This window comes from Ostrinia nubilalis, chromosome 20, assembly GCF_963855985.1.
Source record: "Ostrinia nubilalis chromosome 20, ilOstNubi1.1, whole genome shotgun sequence".
In the NCBI taxonomy this organism is placed as follows: domain Eukaryota; kingdom Metazoa; phylum Arthropoda; class Insecta; order Lepidoptera; family Crambidae; genus Ostrinia; species Ostrinia nubilalis.
In genome coordinates this window covers 6,109,209-6,133,604 of record NC_087107.1, presented here as the reverse complement: position 1 = coordinate 6,133,604, position 24,396 = coordinate 6,109,209, and the positions used below count along the sequence as shown (strand labels likewise).

The window sequence follows — 24,396 nt, the reverse complement described above, 5'->3', positions numbered from 1 at the left end:
AATGGGCAGGGCACATAGGACGCAGAGCTGACGGCCGATGGGGCAGCAAGGTTCTGGAGTAGAGGCCACGTACCGGAAAACGCAGCGTGGGACGTCCACCCACAAGGTGGACCGACGACCTGATAAAGGTAGCAGGAAGGCGCTGGCTGACTGCAGGCTGCTACCAACCTTGCTGCCCCATCGGCCGTCTGCGTACTATGTGCCCTGCCCATTGCCACTTTAGCTTGCTAATCCGCTGGGCTATGTCAGCGACTTCAGTTCGTTTACGGATCTCCTCATGTCTGATTCGATCTCGTAAAAAAACACCGAGCATATTAGCCCTCTCCATAACACGCTGTGCAACTTTGAGCTTGTTTATAAGGCCCATGTTGCGTCTTACCCAGTTTCGATTGGGAGCTAGATTCTCAAGATTGTTGACAATATGTCTACCTCGCACAAAAGATTCAGCTACGTAGATTCAATTTCGAGAAAGAGGTCAATCGTCGCATCCAACTCGGCTGGGCAGCGTTCAGTAAACTACGCAACATCTTTTCATTCAAAATATCTCAGTACCTAAAGACGAAAGTCTACAACCAGGTGTGCGTGTGCTATCAATGATGATAATAGGTACGGCTCAGAAACGTGTCCTCTTACTATGGGCTGTTGATTAGATACAAATATTGCCTTTAAAGTTGGTAAAAAAGGGAGTAACATTAAAATAGGGGATGAAATTTTTTGTGGAAATTCCATTTCACATAGTATTCATGCTCATGAGATTTGCTTCACTCACTCACTTCTCATTTCACATGTGTTTTTTTCTTGGTGCCCGCTTTGGGCCAGTCTCCCCTAAATGTTCCGAAAGGAAATTTGAAATTTGCCGTAAATCGGTTTATACTTAATCAAATAAAAAATTGAGTATAGCAGATTTGTATACATTTAATATACATTTTTATGGTCTTATAAACGAATTCAGAAACCTTCAGTAACGAAATCTTCTAGGTGGTCCCGCTAGGGAGTATGCTCTCCGGCGGGACCACTTTGAATTAATGTTTACAACAAAACTATAGATATACATTTTTTTTAACTAAGTCTACAATTATATACATATTTTATACATTTCTTTCGTATCTATTATATGTAGTACCTACGTTAAGGTGGTCCCGCCCCAGAGCATGACACGTTATATTATTCATTTACATTCGGGCCATGCATTCGGGTTACACACACTTAGCCATGAAAATGGACTTGAAACGTAACGAAACAACTCTCCCATTCTGGCACGGAGCATACTGCGCGGATTGCGAAAAAAAATCCCATGTAAACCGTCTTACTTAGCGCTAGCCCTTACTACTACCTACTTAAATGTTAAATTCACAAATAATATTTCATTGATCATGTCATTGATATGCTAATTGGGATCACTGTTGCTTCCTTTGATTGTTTTAAGACTGTACCCTAAGCACGAGCTGTCCAACAATGAAGTATCCCACCCAGATATTTGACAGGAGGGCGCTAGTATCAATCCTAGTAGGTTAATAGTTCCGATTTTTGCCACTTAATGGACAAAACTGAATCTGAAAGTGTCCCATAAACATTTGGGTACCTACACACGGCCAGTGTTACTATCCATTTCTGTTGTTCTCGCTCTCGTCAAAATGTTGAACCTTTGCGATAGAACGAGACGACATGATCGGGAATGGGCAGTTAACACTGCTGCCGTAGTAGGGCGCTACTATCAATAGGTACTGCTGAGCTATCAGTTCCATTTGGTAGGTACCAACTTTCGTATTCCTATTAGACAGTGGTATTCCCATTCCTTTTAAACAACCGTAGCGGCGCTGTTTTGTTTTTCCGAACAAAAAACACGATTACTTAGGTACCCTCCATAACGACAACGATCTTTATTTTTGTGCTCCGGGTACTATACTCATGAACCTCCGTTTATTTTTCTAGCTGCAAGTTTGCAAGAAACTCAGATCTAATTAGATAACAAAAACTTAATGAAGGATTTATTAGAAAATAAAAGAGTTTTTATCAAATAAAAGTTTATAGAAAAGATATTAATTTATATAACTTCACATGAAGTAATACAGACATAAACTCTAACATTTATTGCTACTACACCATAAAATTATATAAATAGTATTGTCTTTACAAAAAAAAACATACGGGTCGAATTGAGAACCTCCTCCTTTTTTGAAGTCGGTTGATTATAAAATTAAGGTGGTAATTATACTTAGATACTACTAATGTAGTAGTACTAGTAACAGCACAAAAGGCAAATTAATAAATTATATTTAATGGTAAGATTATTTAGGTCCAGTCACAATCAAACATATTGGTTTCAAATTGTAAGCAGGATTGGCAGTCTTGGAGCTAACACTGTAATCGTACTTGATAATTTTAATCTGCACACAAGGACTGCATAGTAAAGTAAGTACTTCTTTACCTAGTCTTTAAATCTTCTTTCAATTTATAGTGAATTAATTCCATGCATACTGTTGCATCCTCTGCACTGTCGTGACCATCAACAGAATTTTGTATTATTTTTTTCAAGTGCTCAGAAGATAAATTTCTTAGCGCTCTTTTATAGGGTGGTCCCATTTTATGAGGGTATAATACACTTGTGTCAATCACAGTATCATGAATTAATTTGAGCGCTTTAAAATCTGACTCTAAGCTGTGACCTATTAGAATTGTTTTACTATTAAACATAGCAAGCAGAGTAGCTTGAACTTCCAAAAGTGTTGTTTTAACTTCTGCCATCTGCTCTTCTGTTATCCCTGAATACCTTGTATTGTAATCAATAATAGGATGTAATGGTTTTACAAGAGTCTCATATATCACCTTACATTTAGAGTTAATTACAGTTACCCTGGTCAAATCTAGGCCATGTGTGGTGTAGCACATTTCACAATCTAAAGAATATACACCATAATCTTCCATTTCTTTTTCTGGTGGTAAAGTTTTTACAAATCCTTTTAAATTTTCAAAATCTACATATTCATAAACATGGCACGGCGCAATGCAACACCCGTCCGACATGCCATCTTGACTACAACACTGATATTTGACCTCTCCACGTACTCTATATTTTCGATTAGGATGGTAAATACATTCCTCTTTAATGCAAGGAAAACCTTTTTTATCTACAGTGAAATCTTTTTTACATCGGCAGCATGTCCTGACAAATCCCTTGGGTGGTGTTTGTTTATTTTGACCATATATTATTGCTCTTCCTTTATTCTGATTGGGATGCGGTCTAGGAAAGCCATTTTCCTGCAATTGTTCTTCTGATAGAATCCACTTTTGTATGTTGGTGTAAAGTTTAGCTCCATGAAACTCTTGTGACTCCACTACTCTTCTGTTTTTATTTTCAATACTCCATGATCCTGAGTTACTTGACTGCCCAGACACATTCTGTGGTAGTTTTTGTAAAGTTGAACAATCAAGTCCTGTCTTTTTTATTCCATTACATTCTTGCAACTCTTTTCTTAGCCTACTAACAGTCATTACTGCAGAGTTTTTATATATTGGAACAGTAGTGCATTTTTTACTAGTTGTTAGTTCTTCATGTTGAGCTCTAGCATAGGCATCAGTTGCAGAAAGGTAAATTTTTAAACAATCATCTATCATCATATTTAGGTATGTTGATCTAATATTTGCTGGAATCTTTGATCCAAGTGGTTCTAGGACTCCTGGCCTATCAATAAATTTCTCATTTGGAACATGAGAAACTCGCTGGGACCCTTTTTTCACAGTTTGTGCTATAGTTGAACTAGTGGATGGTTCACTTTTAACATTAGTAATTGGTGAAATATTCTTTTTAGCATTCATTAAAGTAGAAGCATAAGGCACATGTGCAATACGAATCTTAGAGCTACTGATATTTGGAACACCAAGAATGTTTTTTCTGATATCTACTTTATTAGAATCCTCAACTTGAGTCTCTGTTTTAATTTTTGATGCATGATATTCCTTCACCTTCGCTAACCTTTCAGCCATAGCCTGAGCTGCATTAAGTTTGTAGTCAGGTTTTACAGGAGGTTTAGGAATTACTTTAACATTTTTTTCTACTGTCCTTGATATTCTCTTTTTACTTGGAACATATTCATCTTCATTGTTGTCCTCTACTTTTGTTGTTTCCTCAACAGGTTGGGTTATTGGCGTTGGAACATATTCTTCAAATATCCTTTTACATTCTAAAGTCCTGCTTTCTTCATCGGAGTCTGATATATCACATAAATCTTCATCATTTAATTCAATACTTTCATTATGACTGTTGTCACTATCAGCCCAACCATTGTTAGATACTGATTCCTTATCTTTTTTCTTCTTCTTTTTGCTTCGTTCCTTCGACTCTTTTGACCTTTTATGACTTTTGTGATGCTCACTTTTATCTTTATGTTTCGTCTCATTTTTACTTGAGCTAGAGTGTTTAGAATGCTTTTCTGTACTTTTGGAACGGTTTTTATCTTTTGAACTCTCATGGGACACTTTAGTACTAGAGTGTTTTTTATTGTCACTGCTGTGTTTGTCTTTCTTATCATCACGAGACTTGTGTTCTTTTGTTTTATGGTCTTTACTGGAACTTCTAGAACCATCTTTACTGGAACTAGATTTTTTATCTTCACTCCTTGATTTTAATTTCTCTTTGTCATGTTTTGAGGTATCTGTATTTTTATCTTTATCATATTTTTTTTCATGTTTACTGTCATGTTTTCTTTCATGTTTACTATCATTTTTACTTTCATGTTTACTATCATTTTTACTTTCATGTTTACTATCATTTTTACTTTCATGTTTACTATCATTCTTACTTTCATGTTTACTGTTATTTTTGCTTTCATGTCTACTGGATTGTTTCTTACTTTCACTTTTGCTTACTTTAAGGCTTTCTTTAGGTTTTGAAGATAGTTTTGTGTCATCTTTCAACTCCTGTTTGTTTCTTTTTAAGTCTTGAACTTGTGGATTTTCTGTTTTTTCTTCGTCCAAAATTTGATCTAATATATCGAACTCAGGGCCTAAATCATCCAGCCCATTGAATTCACTAGACATCTTCCTCTTTTTATTATCTGGTTCAGATTCCTCATCGCTAGAAAAACATGGAGCCAAAGATCTTGGTGTTGGTTGATAAGTTACTGTGCTGCTCTCATTCTTTGTTGACACTTTGGTAGGTTTGTATTCCAAAATCTTTTTCTTATTTACACTCCTATCTGAAGGTACATAGTTGTGTTTAGTGGTAGTTGGTTGCGTGTTTTCATTTGGTTTATATTCCTGCAATTCGACTTCTGAACCAGGTAGATACTTTTCAGTGGAATCTATTCCACCCTTGGGCGTATAAGGATCAACTGGCGCAGAATCAGTGCTCCCTGGCGTATATTTAACGGGCGGTGGTATGTATATGAACGGTTTCGAAGCACCATTTGTGTCTAAAGGCCTTCTTACTGGTAAACTAATAGGCTTTCGAGGTGTGTACGGAACCGGAATATGTCTCTTCCTCTGCTCGTTAATGTCATCCTTATTCTCGGAATCTATGTTAGTAATCTTATTCAACTCCGATATTGGTGTAGGATTGTATGTGACTTTGGAAACTGTTTGTTGAATACCAGTTTTAATTATATCAGCGGCAGGATCTAAAGGTAAAACTTCTTGAGGAGAGACTGTTCCTGAGGCGTCGGTCTGTTGAAGGACTTTTTGTACCGCTGCCGACACCAGTTTCTGAAGAATTGCTCCACTTTCTTCGTTGGCTCCATTCTGAGATTCTTTCCTTACATGACGAAAATGACAATAAGGTCGCTCACACAGTCCACTATCATAAAAAGGACAATTAATACCTTTAAAATAACCAGTAGAAGGTAACATTATTTTGTTATTTCTTAAAACAAAGCCATAAACCAAAATTCAACGCTGCACACAGAAAGCCCAATTTGACAAGCAAATTTTAACACTTGTTTTTTTTTTATTATTGTATTAGTCATGGAATCAAATGATTAATCATTTTAAATAATGCTATGAATATACCTACAGTCAGTCGTCACATTAATTATTATTTAATCTTTATACAAGTAATTTTTTAAAATTGCAGTCTTTTTTTAACAGCAATATGAATTTATAAAGCCGGTTCTCCAGCGCGTGTTCTGCCTACACAATCACCAAAAACATCTCAACGCCACACCACCACAGGCCACACCTGTGGGCCACACTGTTAACTAATATCCATTTCCGTTTTTGCTCTAGCTCTCATCAAAATCAAATGGCGATTCTTTGCGATAGAACGAGACGACATGACAGGCAATGGATAGTTATATCACTGTTGCCGATGCAATGGTACGTTGACATGTTTTTGTTGATTGTGTAGGGCAAAACACGCGCTGGAGATCCGGTTTAAAGCATTTTTGCATGCTTATAACATGTTGGATGGAGATACTGCTGTCTTTTCTCTTAGCCTAGCCTATCAGCTGATTCTTCATACAAATTAGAATCGGGCCCACGGGCCTAGGCTTAGTCATTTTTCCAGTCCCAGAGAAACCGACTAACCATGACCATAATATTAACGTAAATCTAGTTTAAAGTGGGAACGAAGCTTAAGACAGTAAAATTTGTTTTTACTAAATTATCTGCTCGATTAACTTTTAGAAGAAAATAAATAGTGTACCTTCCAAAATTAGTTAACAACATTAGATTAGATCAACAAATCCCTCCTCCCGTCTCATCTGTGCGCACATTGGTTGCGTTCAGCCGATTATAAAATTAGCATTGTTAGAATTTGCTAGCAATCGCCATTTTGATTGCCATGGCAACCTCCAAAAACTATATAGTATGTTTTCGGCTAGGGCCTAGGACACGTTTGTTATACTTCAGTTTACCATACATTTCTTTGACAGTGAAAACACTTACCGCTAAAAGGACGCCATTTTATTTGCTAGCGCTAGCCAGCGCTATTATTTTCCGTCAAACGCCCCCATTGTCCTTGATACTCTGTGTCTGTGTTGATGGCGCAGTTTTGCAATGATTTCAAATCATGTCATGGCTATTTGAATTTCACAACTATTTAGCAGGCCTAAACTACAAGCATGTCTCATTGCAGGCATGGTGTTTTTAACTTATTGCCGTTTTAAATACTAGTATTAAGTTTACGTCATGGAATTTTTCATAAAACTTCTCCACCTTTGTCCAACTTCAGTAAGGCAATTGTCAAAACTTGTGACAGATGTACTTGATAAAATTGTGAGCTTGCTTGAATTTTTGTATCCTGATTTTGATGTGTGATATCAATTAATAACTGCAATGCTAAACGAAGTGGTCAAAGATTACGCTGCGTACATAAAACTGGATGTGTCCAGTGGATTTCAGACTGTGCAAGATGTAATTGACAACATGCTAACAAGACTTGAAGAATTATCTAGTGTCTTGCAAATGATACGGATCAAAAACAGCGAATGCAATTCGGCTGTGTCAGAAGATATTATTAAATATCGACATGAAGTAAACACTCTATCAAAGAAGATTGGTACTCTTCATGAAGTCATAATGAAGTTGTACAAAAATGTTGACCTGCTGGAGAAACAAGTGGATAGAGCTGAATCGGATTTTGGTATAACTAATGACAATAAACTAAAAAGTCTGTTATTGCCATTCTTAAAGAGAAATAAGGAACCTACACCTGTATCAAATGCAATAATGGTTCCAGAGAAGATAGCATTGGAAAGTGTACTAGATAGTTTTGAAGATAATGTGTCATGATGGCAAATCTTATTAAACATAGAATTATTTAAATCTTGTTTAATTTCAATAACTTAACCATGATTTGATTGTGAAATCTAAAAGCTCTTATCACCAAAACAATATATACAATTATTTGAAAAAAATAAAATAAGTTTAATCTAAATTCAAAAATATTCATGATAATGTTACTTATTTAACCTGATATTTTATGATCCTATTTTCTGATTTACTATTTACCTATTTTGGAATCTCTACAATTGTATACTAAGCACTTTAAGAAATTAATAAATCATTAAAATTGATATCATAAAATGATTAACTTTTTCTAAATGCTAAATAAGTACCTACCTTACCTATATTTTTTACACCTACACACTGACTGAATTGAATAAACATCATTTGTTGGAAAACTTGCTTTTATTTTTCACTATAATAATGAAACATCAAACATATTATTAAAATAGGAACAAAGAAATGAACTTATAATTATGTCCTATGAAAAATACTATCCAAAATCTAAATATTGGAATATTATTGACTGCAATTTTTATTTCAAAAACCTAATTCCAATTTTTTCATCACATTCACAAAACATTTTTTTTTCTCTAGAAGCTGAAATACTTTGGTGTTCACATAGTACCAAGTAGGATTTGTTACACCTTATGCTGGGAGTACACTATGTGCGAAATTGGGCAACCTGCATCAACATAAAAACATACTGGACAGTTTCTTCTTTGTCATTATGTGTTTCATTTCCCACATAGTGTACTTTCAGCATAATTCTAAAGTTGAGAGTTTAGAATATAAACTATGAAGTAAAAAATATTATTATCCATAAGCTTATCAACTAATCTTACTCTATCAGAAAGTCTTTTCCCCATCATGCTTCGTTCCATTGCCACCACCATAAAGAATTGTACAAGAACAAAAGATGTAACAGTAACTATCAGAAAGTTGAAATGGAGATGGACAGGACACACAATTAGAGGAAAAGAGAAATGGTCTAAATCTACAATGAACTGGTTCACAAGGCATTTTAAGCGAAAACGGGGAAGGCCACCAAGAAGATGGGTAGATGAAATAAAGGCCACAGCTGGAGGTGGATGGGCAACAGTTGCAGGAGATAGAGGAGAGTGGAAACAGTTGGAGGAGGCCTTTGCCAAAAAAGGCACACAGACAAGTGTCAATTAGAATAATATTAAACTCAATCAATTTTAAACTCTGTATGTCTGAATAAAGGCTTATATTATTATTATTATTTATCAACTAATCAGATGACTTACAACAATCTAATTGTGTATTTATTGTTTTCCAGTAGAACCAAATCCTCCATCAGCTCTTTTGGTTTCTGACAAATTGGAGACTTCTTCCAATTCAGAATAATATATTCTTTCACATATCAGCTGAGCAATTCGATCTCCTTTTGTCACTACAAATTCTTGGTCAGAATGATTGAAAAGAACTACACCAACATTACCACGGTAATCTTCATCAATAACACCAGCTGTAAGAAAACATTATGATTACTTTAAACATGAAGATCAGCAACAAAATGAAATAACATCTACTCGAAGAATATATCTTTACTTTTAATTTGACTATCTAGACTACAATCTTATTGTACTGAAATGATTGTAAAGATAGTCAATAGGAGGACAAAATGTAAGGATTTGCAAATATGATAATTATGGTCATGGCTGATAACCAGCAATATTACTGTGTTGTGATGAAAGAGTACATACCACCAACATCAATAAAGTTCTTCAATGCTAACCCAGATCGAGGCGCGACGCGACCATAACAACCTGGAGGCAGCTCAATTTGCAAATCAGTTTTGATGAGAAGCTTGCCCCGTGCTGGAACTACGTAATCATATGCACTGAAAAGAGAAAACAGTACGGAGTTAGATTTATAAGCGACTTCAAAAGTAAGATAGAGGAAAAAATATGTTAAAATCATGAACTTTTGAAGATGAACAACGAACCTTTTCAGATCAAAACCAGCAGCTTTTTCAGAGCCTTTGAGCGGCGCAAAAGCATGTTCAGTCAATCGCGTAAATTTCAGGACGGGACGCACGTCTTCAACAGGCATTTTGAATATCTTGGAAAATAAGTTGTATGCTACGCGAAACAGTGTAGAAAAATTGAAAAAATCGATTAATTTTAATTAAAATTGATATAGAGCTTGATCCTTTCTTCTACAGTCACAGTGAAATTGGCGCGAATTAGACATACTCTCTAATCTGTGGCGCGCAGTGTTGCCAGTCGGGTCTTGTCAGAAATTACCAGAAATATAAAAAAATGTAACCTTTTTGAATAAAAAGTAACCTTCATACGGGGGGGGGGGGGGTGCGGATCTATCTATCTATCTTTTACCTAAATTCGAAATGTTGACCATTCCAATTCATTCCAATTCATGAAGACCGAAAAGTGACCGGTCGTATAAAAACGTTTCCTGGATTTGCGTTTAATTATCGAAAAACATTCGCTGAAACTCATTTTTTTTAACAAACAATAAATCAAATTCATGTTTAAATGCAGTTTACGACATAATTTTAAAATTGTCACTATTAATATTTTTTACTGAATAACCTGTAAAAGTTAATCTACAATTTCTGAAAAATCACCTAAAAGTAACCTTTTCATTAGTGTAACCTAAAAGTAACCAATGCAGTTCAAAAGTAACCTAAAAGGTTACAAAAGTAACCTTCTGGCAACACTGGTGGCGCGAATAATTGACATTTTTTTGACATGAAACAAATGTCAAAAATGAATCAACTTTTTTTTTAGTAGTAGCGCTGCACCAATTGTACTTGGCCAGTTGTCAAGTCTAAGGCTAGGCGCACACAACGGGTGACTTTTTGTCGCCGTGACAGTATATCTTTCTCTTTTACATCTTTAATGAGAGAGAAAAAGAGACATACGTCCGTCATGATCCGTTGTTTTGTCTTTGTTTGCGTGTGAACTTTACCGTGATACCGAATTTGCACCTCAGCTGGGCCTCGATTATACGCTAAAAAATTTTCATCCGATTACGGTAATTTTTAATGTCTCCAATCCAGACGCGCTTATAGATGACCCACGCTGAACTGTCCCACCAAACTCAATGACAGGGGGGCGCTACCATCGTTCAACTATATGGTTTCCAACATGGCAAAATTGGCAAAAATCTGAACCAGCGATCCGGTATTGACGGTGGCGCCCCACTGTCAATGTCATCGACAGGACAGTCCAGTGGGTCTAGACAAAGTGCAAATTATAATCGCAAACCAGTCGAAAAGTGGTCGAAAAGCCCCTTTTTTGTATGGAGTTTTGACGGATTCGATTTTCGATTCGATCAAAAAGTGCGTTTCAAAGTGCAAATTATAATCGCAAACCAGTCGAAAAGTGGTCGAAAAGCCCCTTTTTTGTATGGAGTTTTGACGGATTCGATTTTCGATTCGATCAAAAAGTGCGTTTTGTCTAGGGGGGCAGTATTTTGGAACTATATGAAGGTACCATCGGCCACAGCATAGAGAAAAGTAATACATAGGAAATAGAGAACCCTCTCTGTCAAATTTTTGAGCCTACTAATTGACAGCCTGGTGTTAAATTCCCTGTACTTAACCTACGTACGTAACGCTCACATACATACATAGTACACGCACACATACATACATAAAGTCCACGCACACATACACACAGTTCACGCACACATAGGCCCTCATAACCTTCAAAGAATTATTGTTTTTATGATGTACGAGTACAATGTAGAATTTTTTCAAATCCATTATTTTGAAAATATTTATCTTTATGGTGTACGTATTGTATTATTTTCAAAACAATGGATTTGGAAAAATTCTACATTGCACATGGAAATGCAAATAAGTAAACAAAAACTTTTGAATTTAATAATTTTACTTTATTTATGAACACACATAATATTGTACACCAAAAGCGTCTTTTCGCAAAGTTTTCAACAACACTAAAAAAGCATTTGCACATTGAGAAAACTCAGATCACTTGTGAACATAACAGAAAGTTTCTTCGCGATTCACGAAGGAACGGACAAAACTCCGATGAACCAGAACAGCAGCAGGTACGAAGGAATGAACTTGAATTTGACTCGACGACTCTTCAATACTTTAATAGGGCCACAGAAAACTTAAATGATGGCTAAGAAAACAAGAATGCATTTAACATGACAAAAACAACACCGGCCATTTTGGAGGAAAAACAAAGTTGCCATATGTTAAATAGTAATTTCTACTACTCTATTATGTAAATTATAACAAAAATGTCAATGTTCAGTTTTAAATTAAAACAAATTAATTTCATTTAAAAAAAGTTTTCACATTGTAATTAACAATATTCTCAAATATATTTTAATTAAGAAAAAAATGAAAATATGAAGGAAACAGGAGCAGCGACATCTAGAGCGTTTTAGGGTAGTTAAAAAGTATTTGAATTTATTCACCGATGTCGCTGTTTGGAAGCAAGTTTCACTTCGATGACCGTTGTATGGAAGTTTCCACACCCTGGGCCACAGTGTTAACCGTGATAACTATCCATTGCCTGTCATGTCGTCTCGTTCATATTTTTTTGACAGTGACAGAACTTACCGCTAAAAAGGACGCCATTTTACTTTGCTAGCGCCAACTAGCGTTATTTTCCGCCAAACGCTACCCATTTCCGGTCACGTCATCTCGCTCTATCACAAAGAAATACCATTTGATGATAGCGAGAGAAGAAAACTAATAAACTGACTGAATTTCTTCTGCCACTTTTTAGTTTTTAACTTAAAGGTACTTTAAATTTAAACTATTATTTATATCTATACTGACTGATATTAAAAAGCTGACTGCTGAAGCGTTTGTTTACTTGAACGCGCTAATGAAACGCTAAACTTACTGGTCCGATTGAAAAATTCTTTCAGTGTACCTATAGTAAAAAGTAAAATAGAAATAGCCCATTTATCGGGGAAGGCCACAGATATGGATTAGAGTAGATACAGCAAGTTGCTCGTCAAAGCGTGCCATTCCGATATGTCCAAATGGACATACATGGTCGAGTAATGTACACGTTGTTAATTGTAAGCCGATTACAACAATCGGTAACGATGATTTTACGAGGACAGTAGTACGAACACGGTAAAATGAATAAATTATTAACGGATTGAGAATTGTAATTAACAGCATAAGTAACAAATAATTAATTAGAATAAAGTAGCAGTAGAAGAAGTATTAAGTAGCATTGTTTTTAATTCATATCCTGCGATGTACTATTAAGAGTAAAACCATGGTCCGGGATCATTGGTCCCTGTATGTGGTGCACTCATACCGATCCCAAGGAACCGTACTTACTCATAACATTATGACACACACACACACTGATCCGTGTATTCATACACCAGACAAGTTTTTGTATTGAAAAATAATGAGATTTGACGATTTGTAAGAATTAATTTATTTAAAGAGGAAAATAAAGATGTGTTTGGTTTTGTATCGGGCCCCCGGGAAACCCCTAGTGCCAGACTTTTTCAAATAGATAGAGTAGAGGCATCTGCCTAAGGAAGTTCTATAATTTTGCCATTACCTTTTTTATAAATGACGGCGGAAGAACAATTTTATTCAAACATTTTGATTTGTTTTGATTATTTTATAGGGCTCGTCTAAAGCACAATACATTGCACTTATAATAATAATTATGAAGAAAAATCTTTTGTGTTTCATTTTACTTCGAACGTTTTTTACTACACTGAATTTTGTCGTTTAGAAATATCTTTAAAACTAGGTACCTGACTTAGCTTTATGAAATAAAAATTGGCAAAACTACGCATTTCTACATTTATTAAAAATAAAAAGCTTGAGTTAATAGTCTTTATTTTATGAAACTATGTCAGGTACTTACTAGGATATTTAAAAGTATGGAATTAAGTATGAATTACTAGTAGTACTATTTAACATAATGGAATAACGATCATTACTTTCATAAACATTAGTCACAACAAAAATATTATTTGCAAATTAATAAGAAAAATAATATTGTAGAATAACATTTACCACTACAAAATTATTTTAATCCACAGTCAGACTAGCTATAAATTTAACAAAATATCAGTTTTATCGGAATTAATTAAATTTTCGAATCGAGTCACACGATATCTTTCGATGACTTTGCGAATGCAGTACGATGATACGATTACTTTTACGTTACGGCAATCACTAAAATTCGCTAAAATGACACTAATAGAACTGTTTTGCATTACAACAAAACAGAGCCCCGATTACGGTAATTTTTAACGTCAACAATCCAGACACGCTTCTCGATTCTGCGATACGATTGGTCGTTCAACAGCGTACGTCAGCTGTTTTGACCAATCGTATCGCAGAATCAGAAACGCGTCTGGATTGTAGACGTTATAAAAGTTACCGTAATCGGGGCTCAGTTATTATGTGTAGAATAAAACACAGCGTTCTGTTGGAGAGAGCTGTCTATGATCTTTGCCTAATTTTAGTCTATGGTATAAGAAAACTTACCAATTGTCTCTGCTTTATCATCTAGTTTACCTTCTTCATACACCAGCTGGCACCACTTTCTATGGAAATTGGTGATCTGTCAACTTGACATTTCATAGTCGTCCAACACCAGCAAGCACTTGCTGGAACGCTGTGTTTTATTCTACACTTAATAACTGTTTTGTTGTAATGCAAAACAGTTCTATTATGTGCAGTGTTGCCAGAAGGTTACTTTTGTAACCTTTTAGGTTACTTTTGAACTGCATTGGTTACTTTTAGGTTACACTAATGAAAAGGTTACTTTTAGGTGATTTTTCAGAAATTGTAGAATTAACTTTTACAGGTTGTTCAGTAAAAAATATTAATAGTGACAATTTAAAAATTATGTCATAAACTGCATTTAAACATGAATTTGATTTATTATTTGTTAAAAAAAAAATGAGTTTTAGCGAATGTTTTTCGATAATAAAACGCAGGGTGTGGAAACTTCCATACAACGGTCATCGAAGTGAAACTTGCTTCCAAACAGCGACATCGGTGAATAAATTCAAATACTTTTTAACTACCCTAAAACGCTCTAGATGTCGCTGCTCCTGTTTCCTTCATATTTTCATTTTTTTCTTAATTAAAATATATTTGAGAATATTGTTAATTACAATGTGAAAACTTTTTTTAAATGAAATTAATTTGTTTTAATTTAAAACTGAACATTGACATTTTTGTTATAATTTACATAATAGAGTAGTAGAAATTACTATTTAACATATGGCAACATTGTTTTTCCTCCAAAATGGCCGGTGTTGTTTTTGTTATGTTAAATGCATTCTTGTTTTCTTAGTCATCATTTAAGTTTTCTGTGGCCCTATTAAAGTATTGAAGAGTCGTCGAGTCAAATTCAAGTTCATTCCTTCGTACCTGCTGCTGTTCTGGTTCATCGGAGTTTTGTTCGTTCCTTCGTGAATCGCGAAGAAACTTTCTGTTATGTTCACAAGTGATCTGAGTTTTCTCAATGTGCAAAATGCTTTTTTAGTGTTGTTGAAAACTTTGCGAAAAGACGCTTTTGGTGTATAATATTATGTGTGTTCATAAATAAAGTAAAATTATTAAATTCAAAAGTTTTTGTTTACTTATTTGCATTTCCATGTGCAATGTAGAATTTTTCCAAATCCATTGTTTTGAAAATAATACAATACGTACACCATAAAGATAAATATTTTCAAAATAATGGATTTGAAAAAATTCTACATTGTACTCGTACATCATAAAAACAATAATTCTTTGAAGGTTATGAGGGCCTATGTGTGCGTGAACTGTGTGTATGTGTGCGTGGACTTTATGTATGTATGTGTGCGTGTACTATGTATGTATGTGAGCGTTACGTACGTAGGTTAAGTACAGGGAATTTAACACCAGGCTGTCAATTAGTAGGCTCAAAAATTTGACAGAGAGGGTTCTCTATTTCCTATGTATTACTTTTCTCTATGATAAAACGCAAATCCATGAAACGTTTTTATACGACCGGTCACGTTTCGGTCTTCATGGAATGGTCAAAATTTCGAATTTAGGTAAACGATTGATGATCACTTGTATTCATTTTCTATCCATGAACAACCTTACACAATCGCTCCGCAACCCCCCCCCCCCCCCCCCCCCGTAACGTATGAAGGTTACTTTTTATTCAAAAAGGTTACTTTTTTTTATATTTCTGGTAATTTCTGACAAGACCCGACTGGCAACACTGATTATGTGCCTTAATAAAACACAGCGTTCTGTTGAGACCTGTTTGTTATCTGCTGGTGTCAAGCACAAACGCTATGTGATATAAAATGTATTAAGAATGAAAGAATATAAAGAAGTTTAATATCACAATACAAAATAATACATTAAACAACTTATTGTACTCTCTGAGAAGCAGACGAACCAATAAGAAACTTATTAAACAAATAACCAGTCTTTAGGTTAAATAACTCAAATTATTTAGGACATCTCCTTGAGATCAACATTATGTCATTAACTTCTTATCAACCAATAAAATCATTCTGGTACTTATGGTAGGTTAATAGTAAGATCTCCCCATCTGAAAATATAAATATGTATAAACATAAACATGTTTTCATCTTGAACAATTAAAACATTACTAAAAACTTGTTATGAATAACATAACATTAAACAATTAACTATTAATAACATGCTTGTAAAATTATAAACTCATAAATACAAGATGTTATTGTTCCTTCGTAGGTCTCTGCAGTAATATTTCATAAAGGTATACATACCCCCACCTCCAATTAAATATTGGGGTCTTATCAACTACTCTCTTGTCCAGCCAGTATCTGGATGTTACTGCAGACCAAACACTTCATGGAGAAGCAAATATTCACTGCACTTCTTGGAGAAGTAATTATTCACTAAAAATGATCTTAATCCAATTTGTAATATTTGACCTGGAAAACAGGCGTTATCATATTGTTTATGGAAATAAACAAATTTCACACATAACTCTGGGGTCTCCATTAAAATGAAGTCTTTATCAGCTCACTAATATGAAACTACAGGACATAATTATGCGTTCATCTGGGTGCTTAGCAGTCAGAGACAGTCTGTAGGTGGTTGAATCAGATTCAGATCCAAATATCAGCCAAAATGCTGACGTCATGTCCATAGCGGGGAGGTTCTGGGCCCCCCCCGAAAAACAACCCTAGATACGCCAATGTCACAATGTGATCATATTCTGATACTTCAAAAAAGTAATCCTGTAATGTGTCCAAAGGAATGAGATCATGGATTCTTCGATCTGAAGCAAGAAGAAGAATGAAAGCTGTTTATCAAGTAAAATTCAATGCTAGAAGAAAGTCCAGCAGCCGGCAACCAGTCAAATTAATTCCAGTAATTTAATATTAAAGACCGGTGATCTCGGTGTACCTACTTGGCCTTGCAATTGAAATGGCCTTAAGGAACTGATGTACAAAAGGTAAAGGTAGATACAACTGACCTAAGTATCAGTTTTGTACTGCAAGTTTTTGCTGTAAAAACAGCTTGGCTAACAGCAGCGCTATCTACAGTAACGGCGTAAAACATCTTTCATCTTCGAATCGGTAACCCAAAAATCCTGGGGGGCACCAGACCAGACCATTCTGGGGTGCCATAGCCCCCGGGGGGGCGGATATATATGGGGGGTACGGACCGCCCCGCGTGCCAAGCCATGCTACGCCGCCACTGGCTACCACATCACTACCAGTTGGTAACTTGTGGTCAATGCTGTGAGATTGACCCACATAATGCATCTTATGATTGCTCCTTCCACCACCAATTTTAAATTTTGGAGAGATAACTTATCTACTTGTTGTAGACTAGGGTCTCTAACAGATCCTTTATTAGCACTGGGGCCGATGTTATTAGAATGTATGTTCCGTCTGCCATTCAAGTATGGTAACGTCTGTAGCTGGGAGGTGAAAACACTCATCCAGCTGATAATCCCAGAGACGGCTGAAGGGCGTCATAAAGAATCAGAGTTCTGATCTATTTGCCTTAATGTGGTACAAAAGATGGATAATACTATTTATTAGCTAATTTTCAATTAAAATTTTACTTGTTTATTTAAGGAACACAAACAGTATAATTTTATTTAATATTTAACATCCATCTTTTGAGTCCAGTGTAACATAGTTAATACTACTGCCGTGGCCCTGGAAGCCAATAAGTTTATTTTGGGACACCCCTACATAATGAATATAGCCTCTGTGGCCGGGGGTACTAATGGATTCTAACTGGAATCAAACAAGTCTCTGTCTGCGACTCCCCATAATATGGCCTTCTTGGCCTGGGGTACTAATATATTCTAAATGGAAGCAAACAAGTCTCTGTCTGGGACTCCCCATACACTGAGTATGGCCTCCGCGGCCTGGGGTACTAATAGATTCCACCTGGGTACTACTCGACCCTTTGATGTTACAGGTGGTCTGGCATACCGTGCCTATGGCCCGGTCTGCAATCCCATCTCCTGGTAGATAACAAGCCGACAGCGTCATGTCGAGCTGTTCGGTCAAGTTCATGAGCTTGGTGGTCAATTTGAGGAGGGCCCGTGATCGAGTACCTCCTTCGTTTCTGACTGTGTCTGTGTCAGAATGTGACCTTCAGGAGCTTGGTGGTCAATTTGAGGAGGGCCCGTGATCGAGTACCTCCTTCGTTTCTGACTGTGTCTGTGTCAGAATGTGACCTTCAGGAGCTTGGTGGTTAATTTGAGGAGGGCCCGTGATCGAGTACCTCCTTCGTATCAGGATGTGAACTTCATTCAATCGATCCTGATGACTTAATGCTACATCTCCATCGCATTGGAGTGTCATCATCACTAGTAAAAATATATATGTATTTTTCAAAAGTAAATGCCAACATTACATTTTAGGTGTGCGTTGTAACACTGACCTGTAAAATTTTTGTAAAGTACTGTCTATTTTCTTTCTCTGACCTTTAATCTACTGTTATAATAATATTTTCGAAAAAAATAATTAGCAACCCTAGTTGAACGCCCCACTACGCATCCGCTGCGTCTGTGGACTTGGAAGTCTGTGACTTCTTTTCGCCGCAACGGCTTTGAACTAAAGTCTATGGCGTCTATACCTCTTAAAATCCTCTCAGAAACAGCTGCATACTATTGTGTATTTAGTTGACATTGACAGTTTATAATATTGTAACTAATTGTGGGTATACAAATAATAAATCAGTTATGCTTTGACTTGAGTTGATGTTGTATCTTTTACATACCATACCTATTGCTTGAAGAGAGACGTCCTCCGGGGACAGTCAATGTTGCAGTTGGCAAATGTATAAATATTTTTTTTTTTGAAATAAAGTCCCAAGTTTTTGAGCTTGTCTTAGTGCACAAATAAGATCCCAGTCCTTTAAGATATTTAGAGGCATTATTCTGCCATGATGTTTCTGAGAGTATTCCAGGCTTGGGAATTTAGGATATTTGTGTTGGCTCTATTTACTTGCGATTGACATGCAAAAAAATAAGGTTACTGAAAGTCTCAGTGTCTATGAGACATGAGCGATTAAGACAGATCTGTTCTGATGACCCAATAGAATAAATTATATTTTCAGTATATTATTACTCAAATGCCACTGGCACGAGGAGTTTCCGCAACTCCACTTGACACCGCTGAGAAAAATCTGCAGTGCCGAAGACAAAATAAATGGCAGGGCTTCAGTTGTAAGATTCCTTGGAGGAAACGCCTGTGAGTCTCTGCTCTGGCAGATGAAAGTAAGTGTTCTGAGAGTTGACCTTCACTAACCGGTCGTGCATTGTGATCCTGAAGAAGATCTACATACTATTTCAGAAACTAGATAAAAATGTCTTATCGCAACATGAGCATAAAGCCCATCTTTGAAAAGAAACATTGTTTCTATTAACTTCTTATCTTGAACTCTTTTGAGAATTTTTAAGTAGGTATACTCGCATATTGTTTAATTTAAATATGATAAGGTGTTCAACCAGATCTGTGACCCACCCATGACTAGGTTGGGGGAGCCTTTTGTAATGTTGTACGAAGGTTAATATTAGCAATTACCTTAAACAGTGCTCGCGTTCATTAAAAAGATTCCGCTCTTTTTTCCACAAAGAATTGCATTGTGGTTTCAGGGTTCTTGGATTATCAAGCCAGAACCAAACATTACAAAATAAAATTTTTGAAATAAATGATTAACATCTAAATTTAAGAGGCCTTTTAAGCCCAATCTAAAATAATTTTACTTATTTATGAATAGAATGGTAGTAACAATTGCATCATTCAAACAGAATGTTCAACTAGCTGCCTTTAACCCACTATAAGGTAGCCAAAATGCTGCAATTTATCTCATTAATAATTCGCTCAGTCAGCAGGAAAAGGAAAAGTAATATTCTATCTTCCTTATGATTGATCTTAACTTCACTTTACGATTACGAAGTAACTGAAATCGTTCTTTAGAGGAACTGAATACTACTTTGCAAGCTATTACCATCTAGTAGGCTTGATGTAGAAGGTAAGTGGTGCGCAACAAAGTTGGAAATAACATTCATCTGAGTCGTCAAAGTTTCGACCGAGTGTCTTACGAGTGGGGTTAACACTTACATGGCCTCCGTCGCCTATTTGGAGGTGGTGAAGCAAACATTTCCATTTCCGAGGATGATGAGGATGAATCTGAAAAAGACGACTCGGATTTCGAGCTTTTCCTTCATCCGGGCCGACAGAAGTCAACCTTTCACCGTCACCACTCTTTACCCTACACTCTGCATCACTTATATTTCCTATTTGCACATTTTAACTGTGTTTTATTCTTATTTTATACTTAAAAAACAAGAAGATAAAAATTTTTGCTGTGTAGGCGGCAAAAATCACAAACGCTATGAAATGTCAAGTTGACAGATCACCAATTTCCATAGAAAGTGGTGCCAGCTGGTGTATGAAGAAGGTAAACTAGATGATAAAGCAGAGACAATTGGTAAGTTTTCTTATACCATAGACTAAAATTAGGCAAAGATCATAGACAGCTCTCTCCAACAGAACGCTGTGTTTTATTAAGGCACATAATGACGTTTAAAAAGTGGCACGCTCGGCTTCATACAATTTTTGACACATGCTGCATCTATCCATATCTGTGGGGAAGGCTATATTTTATAATTCATCACGCTAAGACCAATAGGAGCGAGGCAGTAAAGAAAAATGTTGCAAAAACGAAAAATATTATTCAAACTGCATATTTTCATGCGTAAGAAATCACGGGAACAGCTAGTTAAATAATTTAACACCTTAGATTATTAAAGCTTTAACACTAAGACTTGCTTTAAGATCCATGTAATTATGCTTACACCGACAAAGTGAGTATGTAAAAAAGTTTTTTGTAGGTCCCACAGATGAGACAGGGGAGGTCCTACATAAAATGCCACTGCTTGGAGTTGGTGTGTCGTCATCAGTTATCATTATGCCAAATATGCCAAACTAATAAAAGCTCTATTTGATAACAGAGCCTTGTGGCAATCTGGGAAAGGAAAAGGAAAATAGATTATTTAAGTAAAGACTTCAAACCGAAAAATAAATTTGTTAAATCTACAATAATTCTTAGTTAATTTTGCATCCCAATCAAAAAATCCAATCAAAAATCGATTAAGTAGGTACTTTTACTTTAGTTTGGTACCTACCTACTTATATTGTTTTCGGAAAGAATTAAAAAAAACATCTACACAATTTATCTAGACCTATTAACTATTATGAAAATTAATTATACAGTGTGAGTCACGTTAAAGTGTACATATGAAAATAGATGAAACTAGACCTATTTTTATCGACAAAAAAGAGGTCAAAAAATTTTTGAGATTTTTTTTTAATTTTTTATAGAATTTTTTTTCTTCCAATTACTTATTGTAAAGAAAACGTAATAACTTTTAAACTAAGCGGTATATCCTGATAAAATAAAAACAGTAATAATGCTAAATAACAGGCAATACTAAAAAAATACATAAAATACACAAAAAATGCCAACAAATAATAAAAAACGATACTTTTTGAAAAAAATCTGCTTAAAAATTCGTGTTTTTTTGGTTATTTGATAAATTTCTCCAAAAAATGCCCCTATAACAGGTGGTTTTTATTACTTTGTATTATTCTCTATCGTATTATCTTTGTAAAACCAAAAATCGCATGTCTCTATCCCTATCACAACATTTGCTATGATCGTTTGAACAAAGGCCTGCCACAACATTATTCTCCGCTACAGGTAGAGACAATTTTAATTTTAACTAAAATGCGTATTTTACTTCGAAATCTTTTGTTTTTATTTGAAATCTAACTTGTCTTTATCAAAATTACAAATCTAGAGCCATTTTCAGTTTAGTTGTTAACGAAGCGTTGAATGGCGCGCTCGGAGAGGCTGAGTTCAAACGATCATTGCAAACGTTGTGATCGGGATAGAGACATGCGATTTTTGGATTTACGAAGGTTATACGATAGAGAATAATACAAAGTAATAAAAACCACCGGTTATAGGGGCATTTTTTGGAGAAATTTATCAAATAACCAAAAAAACACGAATTTAAAAGCAATTTTTTTTTCAAAAATCATCATTTTTTATTATTTGTTGGCCTTTTTTGTGTATTTTATGTATTTTTTTAGTATCGCCTGTTATTTAGCATTATTACTGTTTTTATTTTATCAGGTTTTACCGCTTACTTTAAAAGTTATTACCTTTTCTTTACAATAAGTAATTGGAGGAAAAAAAATTATATAAAAAATTAAAAAAAAATCTCAAAATTTTTTTGACCTCTTTTTTGTCGATAAAAATAGGTCTAGTTTCATCTATTTTCATATGTACACTTTAACGTGACTCACACTGTATATACCTATTAGTTTATTCATATTTCAAATTAATCGTTAATTTAAACGCGCCTCTTTTATAGTTTTAAAATACCTAACATTAACAACTACCTACCTATCATAACTAAATCATTGATTAGAATAGCTAAAGTTATGCTAATTAATTCCAATTACATCCTACCTATTTGTGCTTTATGTAGGTAGGTATGTAACATTGTTTCGGGTTTCGGCAAAACAAATTCTTTCAAAATATCGATCTGTCTACCCCACGATTACCAATGTAAATGCAAGTAGGTAGGTATGAATCATTTTTTACCTACCTTGTCCGCAGGCTGCGACCCAAACAATACAAAAAACATCTACCTGCTTCGTGGAAGGGGGCTTCAGATTTGGACACAATATGGATAGTAAGCGGCTGATCTACAGTGATTATCCTTTCCGAAAAGATCTCAGTGAAAAATGTCCACAGACGACGTGAGTCGCGTCGATCAATATTTTGTTAAGTGCTACACGGAAGTTTACATCAAAATTCAAAACTACTCAAATTTGAACCGTAAGAGTGTACGATCTCCGGTTTACGTCCTACCGCATGTGGGTTCCGACAAACCCTACACAAAAAAATTCTACCGAGAACAAGAGTGCTACGTGGATTACAGTGATTCATATGGGTGAGCCCCCAGAAGGGGAGTTTGTCCATTTTTATATTTACATCGTGTCCCTCGCGGCATGCGCGGCGTCTCTCCGCCAGTCTCGCTACTACAGTTTCACGCACGAACACCAGTGCAACGAAACTGATGTAAATAATACTCCTGCCATAATATTTACACACAGTTTGTTATTTTCAAAACACCAACAGTGAGTACAAGTGTAGTGTGTGAAAAAAGTTGTGGTTTTTAAGTGAAAATAACTTTAAAATTGTTGTCTGTGAATCTGAATTGTCTCGCTTCGATCCAAGTCCAAGGAAATGCCGCCCGTCCTCAATGTACCTATTTCAGGAAGCGTTTCAGCAAGGAACTTTTGGTTCTCATAACTCACGCTAGAGGTCAGTCTATACTCAAAGAATTATTTTACTTTAGGAAGTTATTTTATTTATCTTGATTGTAATAATGTGTTCCTAGTGTAGCTATAGATGTGTATGTAAGGGTTCAATCACCGGCGGCTCGTCCCTTTAGCATCCCTTCTCCGCCCTTTACGCATGATCGACCGAGAGTTTTGGGGTTCTCCCTGTTGTGTAGGGTGCGGGTACTATACATATACGTAACTGCGCGTGTTGAGTTGAGCGTTTAGAATTATGCGGTTTTGGACCTTGTTGCGTTGCGTAGTGAAACGAATTGAATTTGAAACATGTTTTTGAGATAATAATGGTATGGTACTGATACAGGCACACGCACAATACGTTGATTGTATTTTTTTAATACCTAAGTATTTTTACTTTTTCAAACAATAGGTAGGGTAATAATAGTATAATGTAAGCTTAGTAAGCTTACGATAGTTTTGAATACAGTCCATTACCTAATCAACTTATTTGAATTAAATGTAAAATTTATCACTTTTATTTATTTAAATTTTGCATTGCTGTCAAATAAAATATTAGATAAAAAATATAGCTAGGTAGGTAAGTGCGAAAAAAATGGAATATGTAGCTACTTAAAGCTCACTTCCGGGAGGAAGTAGTATGATCTACCTACCCTAAAGTAGGTAGACCTACACTTAGTTATATCAATTTTATTACAATTTAATCCTACCTACCTACTACTTACCTCTTTAAAATAGATAAAAGATAAGGAAATTGTATTTTTATTTTTTTATACCTATCTACCTACATAAACCTACCTTTCAATTAAAATA

General features: G+C 35.4%; 2 protein-coding genes and 2 long non-coding RNA genes across 4 annotated transcripts; 1 reads left to right on the top strand and 3 right to left on the bottom strand.

The window, feature by feature from the left end:
• Window positions 1–2,194: 2,194 nt before the first annotated feature.
• Window positions 2,195–6,007, bottom strand: LOC135081509 (RNA exonuclease 1 homolog). Its single transcript, XM_063976220.1, has one exon. It carries the CDS (start codon window positions 5,842–5,844, stop codon window positions 2,425–2,427), a length of 3,420 nt encoding a protein of 1,139 aa, XP_063832290.1. The 5' UTR covers window positions 5,845–6,007; the 3' UTR covers window positions 2,195–2,424.
• A 2,963-nt stretch (window positions 6,008–8,970) lies between these two features.
• On the bottom strand, window positions 8,971–9,926 carry LOC135081734 (deoxyuridine 5'-triphosphate nucleotidohydrolase). The gene is made up of 3 exons (XM_063976519.1): window positions 9,692–9,926; window positions 9,450–9,586; window positions 8,971–9,211 (listed from the first exon to the last, which is right to left on the bottom strand). Exons 1-3 carry the CDS (start codon window positions 9,796–9,798, stop codon window positions 9,009–9,011), a joined length of 447 nt encoding a protein of 148 aa, XP_063832589.1. The 5' UTR covers window positions 9,799–9,926; the 3' UTR covers window positions 8,971–9,008.
• Window positions 9,927–15,944: 6,018 nt separating this feature from the next.
• LOC135081507 (uncharacterized) lies at window positions 15,945–18,940 on the top strand. Its single transcript, XR_010259205.1, has 2 exons — window positions 15,945–16,031; window positions 16,530–18,940. It is a non-coding gene; the product is annotated as an uncharacterized LOC135081507 (long non-coding RNA).
• Window positions 16,035–20,457, bottom strand: LOC135081508 (uncharacterized). Its single transcript, XR_010259206.1, has 2 exons — window positions 20,311–20,457; window positions 16,035–16,647 (listed from the first exon to the last, which is right to left on the bottom strand). It is a non-coding gene; the product is annotated as an uncharacterized LOC135081508 (long non-coding RNA).
• Between the last annotated feature and the right edge of the window lie 3,939 nt (window positions 20,458–24,396).

Coding starts and splice junctions, on each gene's coding strand:
- LOC135081509 (XM_063976220.1), bottom strand. CDS start 5,844: ATGTTACCTTCTACTGGTTATTTTAAAGGTATTAATTGTCCTTTTTAT.
- LOC135081734 (XM_063976519.1), bottom strand. CDS start 9,798: ATGCCTGTTGAAGACGTGCGTCCCGTCCTGAAATTTACGCGATTGACT. Junction 9,587..9,691: donor GCTGGTTTTGATCTGAAAAG/GTTCGTTGTTCA, acceptor TTCTCTTTTCAG/TGCATATGATTACGTAGTTC. Junction 9,212..9,449: donor GAACTTTATTGATGTTGGTG/GTATGTACTCTT, acceptor GTTTTCTTACAG/CTGGTGTTATTGATGAAGAT.